This window comes from Onychomys torridus, chromosome 16, assembly GCF_903995425.1.
Source record: "Onychomys torridus chromosome 16, mOncTor1.1, whole genome shotgun sequence".
Lineage (NCBI taxonomy): Eukaryota > Metazoa > Chordata > Mammalia > Rodentia > Cricetidae > Onychomys > Onychomys torridus.
Window position 1 is genome coordinate 64,689,308 of NC_050458.1, and position 18,588 is coordinate 64,707,895.

The 18,588-nt window shown below is 44.8% G+C and overlaps 2 protein-coding genes across 3 annotated transcripts in view; both read right to left on the reverse strand.

Moving 5' to 3' along the window:
* The window catches only part of Lima1 (LIM domain and actin binding 1), a 99,654-nt gene extending 93,525 nt beyond the window's left edge, over positions 1 to 6,129 (reverse strand). Inside the window, exon 1 of one of the 2 annotated variants that reach the window (XM_036207514.1) lies at positions 6,065 to 6,129. The gene's annotated coding sequence lies outside the window, so the exon portion shown is untranslated. Of the gene's footprint in view, positions 1 to 5,282; positions 5,337 to 6,064 lie in introns of those variants that run through there. The other variant, XM_036207515.1, reaches the window with a different exon arrangement.
* Positions 6,130 to 6,908: 779 nt separating this feature from the next.
* Positions 6,909 to 18,588, reverse strand: part of Fam186a (family with sequence similarity 186 member A) — a 109,555-nt gene continuing 97,875 nt past the window's right edge. The window contains 1 exon segment of the mRNA XM_036207629.1: positions 6,909 to 7,149. Coding sequence (XP_036063522.1) covers positions 6,909 to 7,149 — 241 coding nt within the window.

Below are 18,588 nucleotides of genomic sequence, written 5' to 3' on the forward strand. Positions count from 1 at the left end.
GGGCTGCTTTTGAAGCCTAAGCCAACAACACACTGTTAACACAAAACTCTCCTTTGTTTACTCTAAACTTACAGTCCACATGATTTTATTTTCTACACGAGCATGTGAAAACACAGTGGCCTTCACAAGGGGAAGATTCTTACTATAATCAAAAGGTTAAGCTACATAGTTGGAGAAGTAGTTATTTTAAAAGACTATGCACGTTTTAAAGTGAGTTCTCTTTATTCACGTTCAGAGTCAGCCTTTCTGAACTGACTGTTTTCTAAACCTAGCATAAGGACAGGCTTGGGACTGAGGCAACTATCACAAACCATGGAGCTGAGTCCAAGGAGGTGCTTCCAAGGGGCTTGGAATTTCCAATGTGGGAGAAACAGTGTATCACTACATATGTAACATATGTGTCACACTACAGGACAAAAGGCTGCAAAATGAAGTACATGGTTTTACTTACATAGCACCAGATAAACAACTCAGACATTTAAAAAATGTGTGGATGCTTCTTGTGTGTGTGTTGGGGTGCCACAGGGCCCAGTGGTGATCAGAGGACACCTTTAATAAACCAGTTCCCTCCGACCTCACCCTCCACTCTGTGGTGCTGGGATGGCAGCCATGTACCCCCACACCCAGCTTTACTGTTTGGTTCTTTCTTTTTTTAAAACATTTTTATTTTATGTGTGTAAGTGTTCTTCTTGCACATAAGTGCACCACATGTGTGTCTGGTGCCCACAGGAGCCAGAGTGGGATGATGGAGGCCCTGGACCTAGAGTTACAGCAGTTGTGAACTGCCTTGTGGGTGTTAGGAAGGGAACCAGCTCCTCTGTGTGAGCACTCTCAACTACCCAGCCATCTCTTCAGCCTTTGGTTCTTTTGAGCTGGGTTTCCTCACGCAGCACAGGCTAGCCTTGAACTCATGTATACTTCAGGCTTACCTTGAACTTCTAGTAATCTTCCTGCCTTAGCTCCCAAAAAGCAGAAAGACCATGAGTTCTAAGCCAGCACTATACTATAAGCTTCTAACTTAGTGGGTCCCAATCTTCCTAATTCGGTGATCCTTTAATACAGTTCCTTATGTTGTGGTGACCCCAACCATAAAATTATTTTTGTTGCTACTTCACAACTGTAATTTTGTTACTGTTATGAATTGTACTGTAAATATCCGATATGCAGGATATCTGATATGTGACCCCTGTGAAATGGTCATTTGCCCCCCTCAAAGAGGTCGCGACCCACAGATTGAGAACCGCTGCTTTAATCCCAGCACAGGGAGGCAGAGGCAGGAGGACCACCGAGTTCAAGTCCAGCCAGGTCTTCATAGTGCGTTCCAGGCTAGTAAGGACTACACAGTGTGAGCCTGTCTCAGGAAAAACAAACAAAAACTAATTCTAAAAGAAAATCAAAAGGATGTAAATTTCAAGCTACTGTACTAATGTCCTATAAGTGAATGTGTGCAATTACTAAGGAAAAAAATTGTTTTAATTAACTCTTATTTATGTGTATGTTTCTATTGGACCTTATGTCATTTGTGTGAGGATACCTGTTTAAGAGGGCATCAGAATCTCTGGAGTTGGAGTTCCAGGGGTTTGTGAGATACCCAGTACGCATGCTGGGAACAGAACAGCCCCTAAGAACGTTTTAAAGTGACAAGGGAGCATCGGACATGCTGGCTAATGACTACCTGTCCAGTCAGACAAGCTCTCAATGGAAAGAAATCTTCACTCAGCTGATAACTTGAGTGGCAGGGGCTGGAGAGATGGTGCACGCCTTTAATCCCAGCACTCGGGAGGCAGAGGCAGGTGGATCTCTGTGACTTGGAGGCCAGCCTGGTCTACAGAGCTAGTTCTAGGACAGCTAGGGCTATTACACAGAGAAACCTTGTCTGGAAAAACCAAAAAGATAAAATAAAAATAAAACATGTAAGCTCTTCCAGAGGTCCCAAGATCAGTTCCCAGTACCCACATCAGGCAGCTTGAAACCTGTAATTCTAGATCCAGGGGGATCTGATGCTTCTGGCCTCTTTGGGCACCTGTATTCCCAAGCACATACTCTCCCCACCCATACACATACACATAGGTACAGATAACAATAAATCTCTAAAAAAAACCTCTGAGTCTTAGACCTTTGCATGTAGCCACAGAATAGACACATCAGAATAATCCTGTTGAAAGTGCCATTTACCAAGAACCTCAACTTCCCGATAATAAAGCAGAAAGTACTTAAAGCCACTAATTTGTTCCTGAACACCTGGAGAGCCTGCTGAGTGACTGAACCACATCATGACGTCACCGTGCACAATCTACAATGGAGTGCTTTATCTTCCCGTAAAACACAGCTAAAGAAACACAGCGGCCTTCTAAAACGTAGTTCCCTCCTGCATAAATTATCTTAGGGACAAAGTTAAGCACTTTCTATCTGTAGAAGGAGCACAGCCCCATTTGAACGACTGTCATCTCTCTTGTGTAACATGCAATGAGGGCAGCTTGGGAACGGGGGCACAGAGTGACGGCTCAGCAGGTGCTGTAAAGCCTGACCACCCAAGTTCAAGCCTCAGGCCCTACACTGTGGAATAAGAGAGCTGATTCCCACAAGCTGTCCTCTGATATCCACATGCATGACATGGCACGCACACTAAAATAAATAAATGTAAAGCTTGGAAACTATTAAATAATGATACACCCCACCCCCAATTTGTGGTAAAGTAGTCATTTATAGTGAAGATGCCTAGCGTTCTCCCACACTCAACATTTCTATGTGTGTATATGTTTGATAAAGCTCTGGTATAGAATTTTAAACTGAACTAGACCTGATTACAGTTGACGGGTGGAACCCTCAGAAAAATTAAAATCCTATTTGAAAACTTTCTAACAAATGTTTGTAGATATTCAAAATACATAATTTGTGCAAATAAAGCTGCTGCTTTTATTAAAACTGTCTATCAGAAACCACTTTTCAGGGAGCAAAAGAGACGAGACAATAGAGTCAGAGACAAATAAATGATCATTGACTGACTTGGCTCACATCGCCAAACGAAGCAACTTCCACACACACTGTCAACTCAAAGCCTTTGTCCTAAAAGGAAAATGGATCCTCTGGGGGGACCACATCATGGCTATCCTTTGGATGTTAGGGCACTGTTAAACAGCTGGAAATTAATAAAAAGCCTGTAGTCACATCTGGGGATGGTGGTACACACCTATAACACCAGCACATGGAGGATAGAGGCAAGAGACTTGGGAATTCAAGTCTAGCCTCTGCTACACAGCAGTCTGAAGCTAGCCTGAGTTCCATGAGATGTAGTCTCCAAAAAACCCAAAACAACAAAAAACCTGCAGCCAAATGAAGCATTTTTTTCTTCTTTAAAGTGTTTTATTTATTTTTTATGTGCACTTTTGTTTGGGCTGCATGTATATCAGTGTGAGGGTACCAGATTCCCTGGAACTGGAGCTATAGACAGTTGTGAGCTGCAATGTAGGTGGTAGAAATTGAACCTGGGTCCTCTGGAAGAGCAGCCAGTGCTCTTAACTGCTAAACCATCTCTCTAGGTCCAAATGAAGAGTTTTCAAAGGCTACCATAAACTTCGGATACCAGATCATCAAAACTCTCCAAAGAACCCTCAAAGGCTCCGACTTTTCTCCTAACTGGCATAAGACAAGATATACCTTATATTCTGTGTGTATGTGTGCTAGGGATTGAACATCGGCTCTCACTCTCTACCACTAGGCTACATACACTCAGAGTCAAAACAAGACTTTTAAAGAGTACCTAAGCAGTGAAAAGTGTCTCTGCTGTTAATAGAATTGTTTTCATTTCTGAAGCTTTCTCTTCCTAGAATTATTAGGTTGAAACTTGGCTCCACCTTTAACTAGAGTCGGGAACAAAGCCTGAACGTACCAAGTCAAACAAAGCCATACAATGAGGTAAGTTTTACAAAATGGCACTGCTTTGCTAACCATGCCAGCACACCGTCTCGGCCCAGAGACTTCACGGTTCAGGGATTACCTGATACACTCCTTCTTCGTCTAACACATTAGCAGTAAAAAGGAGCTCCACCAACTTTTACTGAATTGCTGGAGAATTAAACAGGCTCCAATCCCACTTTCAAAAGGCCATAGAGTTGACTGACCAAAGATGTATCAAGAAATATGAGTGGTAAAATACACAAGAGTCGGGAGTACTTTTCTAGAATGCACATGCCCCAGGGTTTGGTGCCCAACACACTTGGGTTTCCGGGGGTGGGGGGAGAGAGAAGAGATGCTAAAACAGTGACAGCCAATGACTTCGCCAATACTGTAAGTTGTATCCATGGTGTTACCTAACCCAGTTAATTGTAGTCTCTTTTAGGGTAGGGGTTTGGAACTCTGAATTTACAAAAGAACTGACATAAAATTCACTGAAAAAAATGTTTTGTTCCCCCTGCAAAAAAAAAAAAAAAAAATTCCTAACATAATTTAGTACCATATTATGTTATTCTATCAATGCAAATGTACGTGCATGCAGACCTTTAAAAAGAAGTGACCTTTTCTAGGCTGACAAGATGGCTCACCAAGTAAAAGGTGCTTGCCATGAAACCCAGCACCACGAGTTCAATCCCTGGACCCCACATGGTGGGAGGAAAGGACAGTCTCCCACAGTTGTCCTCTGACCTACATACAACACCCACGCTTTGGCACATACACAGTAAATAAATGTAAAATAGTAAAAGAAAGAAAGAAAAGTATTTCTGGGCTCAACAGGTGAAAAATTTGCTGCAATAAGCCTGGTGACTGGAGTTTGATCTTCATATCCCAAGGTGGAGAGAACCAACTCCTATAAGCCTATAAGCTGTCCTCCGGCCTCCACATGCCTGCCATGGCGCCCTGCTAGTATTCACACACACACACACACACACACATCATACACACACACACATCACACACACACACACATCACACACAAATAGCATATATATACACATATATAAATACATACACACACGATGGTGGAGCACATCTTTAATCTAGCATTTAAGATGCAGAGGCAGCCGCATATTCGTGAGCCCAGTGAGCCCAGTCCATACAGCCAGCTCTAGGACAACCAGGAACTTTTTAAAGAAGCAGAAAGAGGAGGAGAAGTTGTTATTTTTTGAAAAAACAACAAATTTTTCTGCCAACTTTGTAGCTTTTTGAAGGTTGTCTAAACAAGATCACACTTCTTCCACAGAATTCCGAAAGACCAGCCATATAGATGCTAACTGGAATATGTATATTGCACCAGGAACTACGTAGATAAAAAGTATTCCACTTACCTACTTAGATGCAAAAGATGATTTCTCCTCCAAGGGGCACTGTCTTAAAAACTGACAACCTCAGAGCCTTTGGCTAACTTGTAAAGTCAACAGAACCATTTGGATTTGGCAGATTTTCGAAAGCTGGAATTAGTAGCAAGACAATAGTAGGTCCATATCTCTCACCAGGATCAGCTAAACTCATTGTACTACTGAGCACCAATAAGGAGGCAGGGACGGACGCCAGATGGCTCTGGCTCGCTCCTAGCACCCACAACTTCAGGCTTTAGCGTGTGTGGCCATGGGTGTACAGTTACCCAATATTAACACCTACGGTTGTGAGTGAGCCACGGGTCCCGGCTCAAGTACATGAGAGCGATTTGAGAAGGACAGCAAGGAGGGGCTGCAATGTTCTCAACACTCCTCGGAAGGGTGTTAAGTCTTCATCAGAGTTCATCTGAAGGAATGGAAGGGAGGAAAAGTGGAGAGGGCACAGCCGCATCGAAGAGGGAAAGAGTTGCTGGATGACCTGAGAGGGAGTTTTGACTTTTGATGAATCGCCACTTTCCCTCCATCCCGTGGGAGACTATGGGGCGGGACAGCGAAGGCTCAGCCCCGCGCACTTCCCAGAAAGGCGAGCGAGCGGAGGGTGGGAGGCTCCTCCATTGCCCACCCCAAGGGGAGAGGCTCCCGCTCCCGCTCCCGCTCCATCCCGCCTCGGAAGGCGCGGACAGAGTGCGGAGCGCAGCCGGGGTCTCCGAGCACACGCAGGCTCCGGGGATGAGGGGAGAGGAGGCTCTTACCAGACTAGAAAGCCGTCGGTGCTCGGCGTTGCACGGCCACCGTCCCTGCACTCTGCCCAGCGCACCTGTCGCGACTGGCTGGGCTGCAGCACCTACAGCTCGGCCGCCACGCCCCGGTCCGGCTCAGGGCCACGCCCCGGCCACGCCCCCTGCTGCGGGGGCGCGCACGCCTCCCGCCTCCCGCCTCGCGGCTTTGGGGCGAGCGTGCTCGCTCCCGGCGGCGTCTTCGACTCGTGACCGCTTCATCGCCCTAGCAGCGGAGGCGTGGCGGGAGGCGTGGCTCCTGTGTCGCCTCTCGGGCTCACCCTGCCCGTCTCGGACTAGGGATTGCAGCAGTTTGATTGGAGACTCACCCTGAAGTCTGGTCTAAGTTCAGCTGCAGGGGAGTTCCTGGTGCGGTCGTCAGGTTAAGTTCTGTGTCTTACAAGAGGCCATGGCCTGTGCTGTAGAGCTTGAATGAGGCCTGGCTCGGGCTAGCATTCCGGCAGCTCACCTTAGTGGACCTGAGTTCTCCAAGAGCTGTGATTTGTTTGTCTGTTTGCAACAGTTGGAGATTTTCCTTTATTTTTTGAGACCGGGGCTGGGTCTTAGCTGAGGTTGGCCAGGAACTCACTGTGCAGCTGAAGATCACTTGGAGCTGTTGGCTCACAACTGGCTGTAACTTCTACTCCTGACACTATCTTCTGGTGTGCGTGCTCGCGAGCGCACACACATATTAATAAAGATAAATACATTTTTTTTTTTTTGAGCTGAGGATCTAACCCAGGGCCTTGTGCTTGCTAGGCAAGCGCTCTACCACTGAGCTAAATCCCCAACCCACAAATCTTTTTTAAAAAGAGGCTTGTCAGAGAAGTAGCACACTCTCGAGAGTGGACTCGAACTTCTCAACAGTGTCGGCTAGAGCATTCCGCTCCTGCACTTGGGATATTCGGAGTTGTAGAGACCATGAGGAGGCATAGCATTTGGCCATCCAGCCCTCAGATTCTTTCTCCTCCGCCCTGTGACCGTGCCATTTCCCAAAGTGAAATATCAAACGAAAGGAATTCTGAAGCGTTTCATGTAAGTATTGGTAAGTGATATCAGGGCTAGTGGTAGAAAGATTTGTGTGACAGTCCTAAAGACAAAGGGCACGATCCTTCATTGTGGTACCCGTACGTCTGAAGTAGGATGGTTCCTGGACAGCTTGTGTTCCAGAGTGAGACCATCCAACAACAAATAACAATTAAAAAAAAAAAAAAAAACTACAAAAGGCAGTTGATGAATATGTTTTAGGGAAATGAACATTTCCAACAACAGAATAGGCTCTTCCTTCAAATATCTAACCTAGACCCATTTCTGGATGAATGTACTTAAGAAAAGCTCCAGGAAAAATTAACATTTTATTCAAACATTAAAAGTTTTTTTTTTTTGTTTTTTTTTTTTTAAGGGGCTGGAGAGATGGCTCAGCAGTTAAGAGCACTGGCTGTTCTTCCAGAGGATCTGGGTTCAGTTTCCAGCACCCACATGGCAGCTCACACCTGTAACTCCAGTTCCAGGGGACCCAACACCCGCACACAGACAAAAATGCTGGTAAAGCCCCGATGCACATAAGATAAATCATTTAAAAAGTTATATAAGGAAAGGTTTTTGAATACGAAAGCAGCAAACAGCTCTGACAGCTTGGGAAATGAGCTTTATAAGCTGAACAAGGAAGTAGCGATATCGGCTACAGCTAGGCTTTGCCTTATTGGCTATGGTCACATGGCAGCTCCCTAGTTATATAACCATTGACCGCTTGGCTATCTGTGAATGGCTATCCCAATTCAGAATTAATCAGTTAGAAGGACTTTCTGGAACAAAAATAACCTTAGGCCAATGGCCTGCTTATTTTGCTTTAATGCTGCTACCAAGCATGAATAAGCTGAGAATATAGCTCAGCAACAGAGGGCTAGTCTAGCATATGCAAGGCCCAGGCTCAGTCGCTAAGCTGTCAGTACCATGGGAGGCCAAGACCCTGTCAAAAACCAAAACAGAAAAGAAAGACTAGCAAAACTGAGTGTACCCCAGGGCCTCTTGTGTGCTAGATGTGCTCAGTGGTTAAGAGCTAGTTGTGTGGAGAGATGGCTCAGCGGTTAAGAGCACTGACTGTTCTTCCAGAGGACCTGGGTTCAATTCCAGCACCCACATGGCAGCTCACAACTGTCTGTAACTCCAGTTCCAGGGGATCTGACACCCTCACACAGACATATATGTAGACAAAACACCCACACACATAAAATAAAAATACATTCTTTTAGCCGGGCCATAGTGGCACTCGCCTTTAATCCCAGCACTTGGGAGGCAGAGGCAGGTGGATCTCTGTGAGTTTGAGGCTAGCCTGGGCTACAGAGCTAGTCCAGGACAGGCTCCAAAGCTACAGAGGAACCCTGTCTCAAAAAACAAAAACAAACAAAAAACAATAAACAACAACAAAAAATATGTTCTTTTAAAGGGAGTATGGGACTGTACTTCAGTAAATGGGTTCTTTTGCATATGGAACCCCTTAATAAAAACACAAGACCAAGCCAATAAGGAATCCATCCTCCACCAAAAAGTCTACAAAATGTAACATGTGTTGGGGTGTTGGATCTAAATCTTGTTTCAGCCACTTACCTACTAGATCAACAATTCCCACAGGGTCCTTTTGAAAGTATAGGTTGTGGTACACCACCGGAGGCTTCCATTTGCAATGCTGATGTTAAGCTAATGAGATTTTATGAGCCAGATTTTAGTATAACCATTCTTTTTGTTTCTTTGTTTGCTGTCCGTGCTCTGTAGACCAGGCTAGCCTCAATCTTAGAGCCCCACCTGCTTCTGCCTCCTGAGTGCTGGGATTAAAGGCATTGGGCACCACTCCCTGGCTTATTACAGCTATTCTTAAGAATCAAATTTTGGGCTGGTGAGATGGCTCAGCACTTTTACCTGACAGCCTGAGTTCCATCCTGGGACCCGTGGTGGAATCAGAGAAGCAATGCCTGCAGGTCATCCTCTGACTGCTGCATGTGTGCCAAGGCGTTTCTGCACTGGTACACACACACACACACACACACACTCACACTCACTCACACGCACCCATATACGCACACCCATACACACATATATACTCACACATGCACACACACATACATACACATACCATATGTAGGATTTCCTCTATTATTTTTTTTAACTTTTCTAGACCAAGTGTCAGCAAATATTTTGTGTAAAAAAGCCAACTACTAAGCTGGGTGGCGGCAGCGGCGGTGGCAGCACATGCCTTTAATCGCACCACTTGGGAGGCAGAGACAGGTGGATCTCTGTGAGTTTGAGGCCAGCCTGGACTACAGAGCAAGATCCAGGACATCCAGGGCTACACAGAGAAACCCTGTCTCGAATCTCCCAACCCCCGAAAAAAGCCAACCACCAGCAGGTTGTACTGGCACACACCTCAAATCCCAGCACTTGGGAGGCAGAGGCAGGCAGCTCTGTGAGTTCAAGGCCAACCTGGTCCACATAGTGAGCTCCAGGCCAGCCAGGGCTACATAGTGAGATACTGTATTGGGTAAAGATATTGCTAGCAATCCACAGAGTCTGCTTAATGGCCAAAGGAATTTATTAGAGAAGGAAAATTCACCATACAGAACAGAGGAATTATTGCACAGTGGTACAGGAAGACTGAGGCACACTCCCATGCTGTTCTTTTGCCTGGTCTGTCTCCAGCATCCAAAACCACAGGGAGCGAAGAGAGAAGGCTACGTAGGGGCATTCGGGGTCTTAAGGGTCCTCGAGTGGCCACGCCCCAGGGGCATGTACTTCAAGGTCATAGGCAGGTGTAACAGTTACCTGCTACCTCACTAGGGGCAGTGCTTCAAGGTCACAGCTAGAACAGCTACCCACTACAACACTGTCTCAAACAAACCAAACAGGCCAACGAGTAAATGTTTTAGGTTTTTCTAATCCACGGTCTCTGTAATAGTTGCTCATCTCTCACCGCAAAAGTGACCACAGATCATGCATAGAGAGTGGACATGGCTGTGATCCAGTATTTACTTATTTACGGACAAGGTCTCCTAATGCAGCCAGAGATGACTTTGGCCTTCTGATCTTCCTGCTTCCACCCCACAAGTGCTGGGATTCTAGGCATGGCACACCCATTTGCTGTAGTTAATGCAGTGCTGGGGATCAAACTCAGGGCTTTGTGTTAGCAAGTACTCTCCCAGCTCAGCTCCATTCCCAGCTGCATGCTTAATTTATGGAAGGTGGCAGCAGGCTGGTAGAGCAAATGGTAATGAGGCAGAATTGAGTAGAAAAGCAGCCGCAGCAGCCATCACGTTGTGAGAAGCCAAGAAACCCGGCGGGTACTGGTGAGCTACTCTGTAACTCTGCAAAGAAGTGCTTGTGTCAGTGATAAAGGAAAGAGTTCTAACGAGCTTTCTCACTGTTTCCCTTTCGTTTATTGATTAACTTAAATGAAAATGCCAGCCAAAGCCCAGACCCGAACTATATTCTCTTGGTAGGAAGGCAGGCATCTTATTAGCCGAGTCAAATCGTAATCAAACATTTACAGTTTGATCATATGAAACATCACTGGAAAAAGTATTATCAAAACTTACGTTGTTGTTTTGGTTTGGTTTGGTTTTTTGAGACAGGGTTTCTCTGTGCGGCCCTGGCTCTCCTGGAATTTACCCTATAGACCAGGCTGGTCTCGAACTCAGAGATCCTCTTCCTTCCTCTATCTCTCAACTGCTGGGATTAAAGGTATGCCCACATCCGGCATCAAGCTGTTTTGTTTTGTTTTTGTTTTTGACAGGTATGGTGGCATATGCCTTCTGTCCCTGCATTCTGGAGACAGATATTTTCACTCAGTCGCGGTGGCACACGTACTCAAGCCAAGTAAAAAGCATCAGTAAGCTGGGTGTGGTGGCGCACACCTTTAATCCCAGCATTCCAGAGTCAGAGGCAGGCAGATCTCTGAGTTTGAGGCCAACTTGATCTACAGAGTGAGATCCAGGACAGTCACCAAAACTACACAGAGACACCCTGTCTCGAAACACCAGAAACAAACGAACAAAACAAAAAAGCATCAGGGAACGTGAGTGCAGGTTTTTGTTGTCAATTATGTACTCAAGAGCTCAGGACCTCCTATATGCCAGGCAAGCACTCTCTACCACTGAACTACAGCCCGAGAATAGGATGTTTGGAACGATAATTAGGATTCAATAGTTATTACAAAAGCCAACTCACAACTTTCGGCTCATGTGTAAGCTAAACAAAAATACTGATATTGCCATAGGCCTTTATCTGCTAGCAAAAGGAAGAACAGAATTAAAAGAGGGAAATGTGTGTTTAGACAGGCAGCTGCTCACATACATCCCAAGTGCCACAAGGACAGAAGAACATCTCCTCTGCTTTTCCAATGTGGCTTTAGCCCTTCCCGGCTGCCCAGGGAGGGTGATACAGGGTTGTTCTTGATTAAATCAAAGGGATACTTTGACCCAGTGTCTGGAGCCCTTGATGTTCTGCAGATGGAGGATACCCTGGCTCCCTCTTAGCCAGAGCCCACTTAGGTGGCACCGACCTTGACTTCCAGAAAGAATGATACAGGTATAAGAGGAAAGGGATGTCATCTACGTCAACAATATGAAGAGAACCTGGGAGAAGTTGTCACAGGTGGCCAACACCATTGCTGTCATTGCTGCCATGGGACACTCGGCTGATGCCAGCACCATCTCCTCTAGGAACACCAGCTACTACTGGTTCCACTCCAGCAGCTGCTGGTCCACTCCTGGGACTTTTTTCTAACCTAATCCAAACAGCCTTCCTGGAGCGACAACTTCTGTTGGTGACTATTCCAGGGCTGACCACCATCTCCTCACGCAAGTGTCAACCTTCCTACCATCCCTCTGTGTGACAGATGCTTCTCCAGGCTATGTGGACATTGCCATCCCATGCAACGACAGCAGCTCCATGGGTCTGGTGTGATAGACGCTGGCCCCAGAAGTCCTGCACTTATCAGATACGTGGCACCATCTCTTATGAGTACCCATGGGAAGTTATGCCTGATCTCCACAGAGATCCTGAAGAGGCTGAGAAGGAAGACTAATCCACCACTGAAGAGGCTGGCCAAGGAGGAATTTCAGGGCAAATAGAGCACACTAGCTCCTGAGTTCACTGATGCTCAGCCGGAGGTGGCAGACAAGTCTGAAGGGATGTAGATGCCCTCTGTGCTTATCTAGAAGTTCCTGAGTGAAGACAGGAGGGCCTGAGCAGCCACCAAGGACTGATCTGCAGCTCCTGTGCTCACGCCGCTACCCTGGGTTGGAACAACATGGCCATAAACAGTTCTGCAGACGCTTAAGCCAAATGGAAAGGAGGATGGAAAATAATCCGTGAAAGTTAAAAACATGTGGCTTCAGTAGTGAGTATCTGAGCCAGGCACGGTGGCACAAGCCAGTAATCCCAACACCCAGGAGACAGAGGTATGAGGATCATAGGCCGTTTGGCTACTTAATGAATTTAAGGCCTGCCTGGGCTACATGAGACCCTGTTTCAATAAAACAACCAACCAAACCAAATATTTGAAATTTATGGTAAGTATTTGAAAAGTGAACTTAATTATATCTGCTTTTATGGTGTATGTATAATAACTGGTAATACTGGAGTAGCTACGGAACAGGCCCCTGGAGTCTGCCTTTCTTCCTTTTCCCAGATTTCTCCCTCCGTTTATCCTCTCTGCCTGCCAGCCCCACCTATCCTCTCCTGCCAAGGTATTGGTGGTTCAGCTCTTTATTAGACCAATCAGGTGTTTTAGGCAGGCACAGTAACACAGCTTCACAGAGTTAAACAAATGCAACACATCTTTGCATCATTAAACAAATGTTCCACAACATAAGCAAATATAACACATCTTAAAATAATATTCCACAATATGGATCTCTATGACTTTGAGGCTAACCTGGTCTACATATGAACTCCAGGCCAGCCTACTAAATAGGAAGACCCCTGTTTCAAACAAACAAACAAGCTGGACAGGATAATGGAAGCTGTAATCTGAGCACTGAGGGAACTGAAGAAAAATCAGAAGTCCAAGGTCATCTTCTACCATAGCAGTTCTCTGCCTGTGGGTCGCCACCCACTTAGGGTCAAATGACCCTTTCATAGGGGTACCTAAGACCATTGAAAAACACAGATATCTACATCACAATTGATAACAGAAACAAAATTACAGTTATGAAGCAGCAACAAAGATAATTTCGTGGCTGACAGTCACTGTGACATGAGGAACCATAGACAATAAATCTCAGCACACACGGAGACTGGACGCCAATGGTGACAGTGTGATTGATCCCATGGCCAATACTGTGTTGAGTACCAAATTTGCAGAAATAATAGTACAATTCTCCTGTTCCACTTGCAGGACAAACAGGGCACTGGGTGACTGCAGTGACTCTGCATGGGGCAATCTTGCATGTGTTGATCTGTCATGTTTCCTCAAGCTATCTGCTAATACACACATTTCCCCCTTCTTGCTTTCCCCCATCATGTAAATGGTTTCCTGGTGAACTTCTCAGTGACCACTTTGCCTAGTTCCAGGCCAGGAGATCAGCCACTTGCTGGGGCAGGTCCTGGTATAAGCTGTCACTCAAGAGGGCACTGTAGATCATTGCTGCAATGGTTTTCTTTGCCAGCAAATGCTTATTGGATTACACTTGTTATTTTGTTCTTGTTCTTTCCAGTTTTGAGGAGGAAAGTAGCCATTGGTCCTTAAGTAAATTGTGTTAGACTACACCATTCCTTCCTCCTCTTCCTCTTCTATTTTGGCCTTTTGAGACAAGGTTTCTCTGTGTAACCCTTCATGTCCCGGGACTCTCTCTGTAGGCTGGCTTGAACTCAGATATTTGCCTGCTGCTGCCTCTCAAGTGCTGAGAATAAAGGTGTGCACCACCACACCTTGCTGGCTTTGGGTTTGATAAACAGCACTGTAAGATGAGAAAGTGTCAGCAGAGATGTCAAAATTATAACAAGTTTTATTGGCTTTCATTTGTAATTCATTAATCAGAGCAATCTTCATTGTATCAACAGGAAAAGTACCCACCACACACACACACACACACACACACACACACACACACACACACCAGCAGAACAATGAAATTGTAATACAAAGACAAGGTGAGAAAACAGTTGGGGGGGATGCTAGTCACTGGGCTGAAGAGATGTTAGCAGTTAAGGGTTCCTGCAGAAGATCAGGGTTCATTCCCAGCACCCACATGGTGTCTAACAAACAGTTTGTAACTCCAGTTTTAGAGGATCTGATACCCTGTTACAGCCTCTGTGGGCAGCAGGCACACATATGGTGCACAGACATGCATGCAGACGAAACATACAACTACATACACCACACCACACATACAATCATACACACACATGTACACACCTACATACACACACGCACAATGCTACACAGATGCACACACATACGTAACCCTATATACATACATACACAAACCGCATACACACACCACACACACAATGCTGCACACACACATAACCCTACATACATACACAACCACATACATACACATACAACCATATACACACCTACATACACATACCACACACACAACGCTGCACACATGCATGCACACACATAACCCTACATACATACACAGCCCCACACACACATACAATCATACACACCACACCACACCACACGCAGGCAGACACCCACACAACCCTACACGCATACACAACCACACACACACAATCACATATGCACACATAGCTGGGTTACCTCTTACGTTGTAAGACTTAAAACAAAGGGAACTTGTTTGGTTGGTCAGTTTTAAGACGGGGTCTCACTATGTGGCAGCCCAGGCTGGCCTGGAACTCACAGAGTTCCAACAGCTTCTGCCTCCCAAGTACTGAGATTAAAGTCGTGAGCCACCACATCGGATCAAAGGTGATTTCTTTAAGCTGACTACAGCTTAACTCTCCATGTTTAGGGAAAAGACTGGTCAGTTTGAATATGTGACATTTAGCATGAGTGACTCCATGTTGGTTTGCTCAGGTCAGTTGCGGGATAGTACAAGAGTTGAGTCAAACAAAATGGCCTCCTTTAATTTTGAAAAAAACCATATAGTGGTTAGCCTTTATTGTAAACTTGATTTAGACTCACTTAAGAGATGAGGACAAGAACTCAAGGTGTGTTCCCAGCCCCTACATCAAGAGCTTCTACCTTCTGTAACTCCAGCTCCAGGGAATCTGATGCCCTCTTCTGGCCTCTGTGAGCAACTCATGTGCACATACCCCCATATAGACACTCATATATAATAATTTTTTTAAAAGCTTTTTAATTAAAAAAATAGATGAATGAGGACATCCGTGTGCCACTGAGAACATTTTCAAACAGGAATAATTGAGGAGGAACACATATCCTGAATGAGGGGGAGCCATCCCATAAGCCAGTGCCCTGGACAGAATATAAGCCGGGAGAGAAGGCCGAGAGAACTAACTTCCGGTTGTTTGCTCCGCCACTCTCTCCCCACCATGATTGACTGAACCCTCTGCAAATGAGCCTGAGTCAACCTTTTTTTTTTTTTTTTTGGTTTTTCAAGACAGGGTTTCTCTGTGTAGCTTTGGTGCCTTTCCTGGAACTCTCTTTGTAGACCAGGCTGGCCTCTAACTCACAGAGATCCTCCTGCCTCTGCCTCCCGAGTGCTGGGATTAAAGGCGTGTGCCACCACCGCCCGGCCCGAGTCAACCTCCTTAAGTCACAGCAATGCAGAGGCTAGTAGCGGTTGCATCTAAGAAATCAGTCATCTGATTGTAGTCGGCTTTCGGACCAGCCTTTGCATTTCAGTTGAGAGTGTATCAAACATCCCTTTGTTACATAAACATCTGGAGTTCCTACTGTTTCCCTTGGAAGATTGTAAGCCCCAGACAAAGATCCATTTAGTTGTCCTCTCTCCTCCTCACCTCCTGTAGTTAAAGGAACTGAGTCATCAGCCAAACAGTACTTGAAAACAGACCTTCTGTGGCACCTTGATCCCAGCACTCAGAGGAACCCTGTCTCAAAAAAAGAAAAAAGAAAGAAAAGAGCCTTTCCTAATCTATATGTAAGGAACTCCTAAAACTTGAAATTTCTTGTGTTTGTTTTGTTTTGTTTTTAGTTTTTCAAGTGTTTGTTTTTTGAGACGGGGTTTCCCTGTGTAGCCCAGGCTGGCCTCGAACTCACAGAGATCTGCTTGCCTCTGCCTCCTGAGTGCTCAGATTAGAGGCGTGGGCCACCACACCTGGCTTTTTTAAAAACCAGAGGCAGTGGCTTCCTGTGGTCAGGAGACTGAAGAACCAGTTGCTCTAAAATTTACATTTACATTTGTATGTAAATTTTTCCAGTTTATAAAATTAGTTTATCTGGTTTTTCCTTTAATATCTTACGAGTATTTTTTAAATCCTATCTAAGAAACCTTTCTCACAAAGACTTTTGTCCTGTTTTATAGTCTGACTTATAGGTCTGTTTCCACATGGAGTTAATTTTTGACACAAGGTGAGGGTAAGAGTTAAAATGTTTCCATGAAGATTGCCAACTGTTCCAGCATCATTTGCTGAGAAGGCTGTTATTGTCCCCAGTGGGTTATATTGGCGTCTTTGTTGCAAATTAAGTGAGCATTTGTGTGGGTCTATTTTTGGGCATTCTAGTCTATTTATATGTCTATCTGAACCTTTTTAAAGAATTTTTATTTTATTTAGTATGTGTCTGTGTGCGTGTGTGCCACACCATGTGTGTGGAGATCTGAGGACAACTTTTGGCAATGAGTTCTCACCTTCTACCTCCTAAAGACAGAGTCTGTCTTATTGTTACATTATACTTGAGGCCAGCTGGCCCCAGAGTTTCCAACTCATTCCGTCTCAGCCTCCCATCTCACCACAGAAATGCTGGGGTTACAGCTGTACCCCACCACACTGATTTTACATGGGCTCCAGAGATCAAGTCAGGTGGTCAGGCACACAGCAGGCAGCCTTATGACAATCTGTTTAGTGAGAAGATTAATTTGTTTTACTTTGTGAAAAGACAAAAACAAGGGACTGGAGAGATGGTTCAGTGGTTAGGAGCACTGGCTGCTCTTCCAGAAGACCCAGGTTCAAGTCCCAGCACTCACATGTCAGCTCACAACTGTCTGTAACTTCAAGATCTGACATCCTCACACAGATATACATGCAGGCAAAACACCAATGCAAATAAAAATTTTAAAAAATAGATTAAAAAAATCTGAAGTGATTTTTTGTTTTTTGTTTTTGGAGACAGGGTTTCTCTGTGTATCAACTCTAGCTGCCCTGGAACTCACTTTATAGACCAGGTTGGCCTTGAACTCACAAAATCTGCCTGCCTCTACCTCCCAAGTGCTGGGATTAAAGGCATGTCCCACCCCTGCCCAGCTGATTTTTGGTTATTATGAAAAAGAACTGAATTTTTCATATGTGAATAATTTGCATTCTTCCCAGTTACCCTAACCACCGTGATATGAGTGTATTAAAGGTCATTTCTAGGATTAAAAGTTATCCTGATAATGAATACATTTTTTTTTAATGAATGAGAAGTAAATAGCCAACTTTGTTATTGTTTGTAAGTTGTTTCTAGGCATGGCCTCTGTATGTAACCCTGGCTGTCCTGGAGCTAACTATATAGACCAGGTCATCCTCATCTGCATAGTGAGTTTGAGGCCAGCCTGGGCTACATAAGAGTAGTTTCAAAACAATAACAAAACGACTTGGACATTCTTTGCTCGTGTAGTTTTATTTTCTCAGAATATAGAAATAAAATTACCTCTCGTGTGGAAATCTTTAAGAATAACTAAACTATGTTCCATTAAAAAGCAAAACCACTTGGAAATGTCAAAGCTTGAGAATAGATTGTGTTCTTTGCAAACAACAGCCACATAAATACCACAAGTCAAGGAAGGGGATTTCCTGCCCCCTGCCTCCAAGCAGTTCCAATAAATGAAGGTGGAAGTGATTGTCCATTTGAAAAACTCATTGCTGGCAAGATCAACACACTTCCTTTCACTGCTAGGATTTATTTTTTTTATTTAAATTAATTAACTAAAATGACCCTCTTGCCTCCACACCCAGCTTTCTATTTAGGATTTTAAACACACACACACACACACACACACACACACACACACACACACACACATACTTCAGCAGATGACAAGCCTTTGGGATTTTGTTGGATTCTGAATATGCTGAATAGTAAATTGTTGGAGGCTAACGTCATTGTGTGGTGGGAATGGTATTCGTCAGGGAGGTGATATGTTACTGAGAAGGGGGAAGACATCCAGACACTCTCACACTGGCAGGATGGGTACAAGCTCTGAAGTCAGAGTTTTTTTGCATTCCACCTCTATTTCTTTTTAAAATGCTTTAAATTTTAAATTATTTGACTTTCCATGAATGTACATAATGTATTTCTATCATATTCAGACACCTTCTATTCCCACCTCAACTCCCTCCTCCATCTGGAC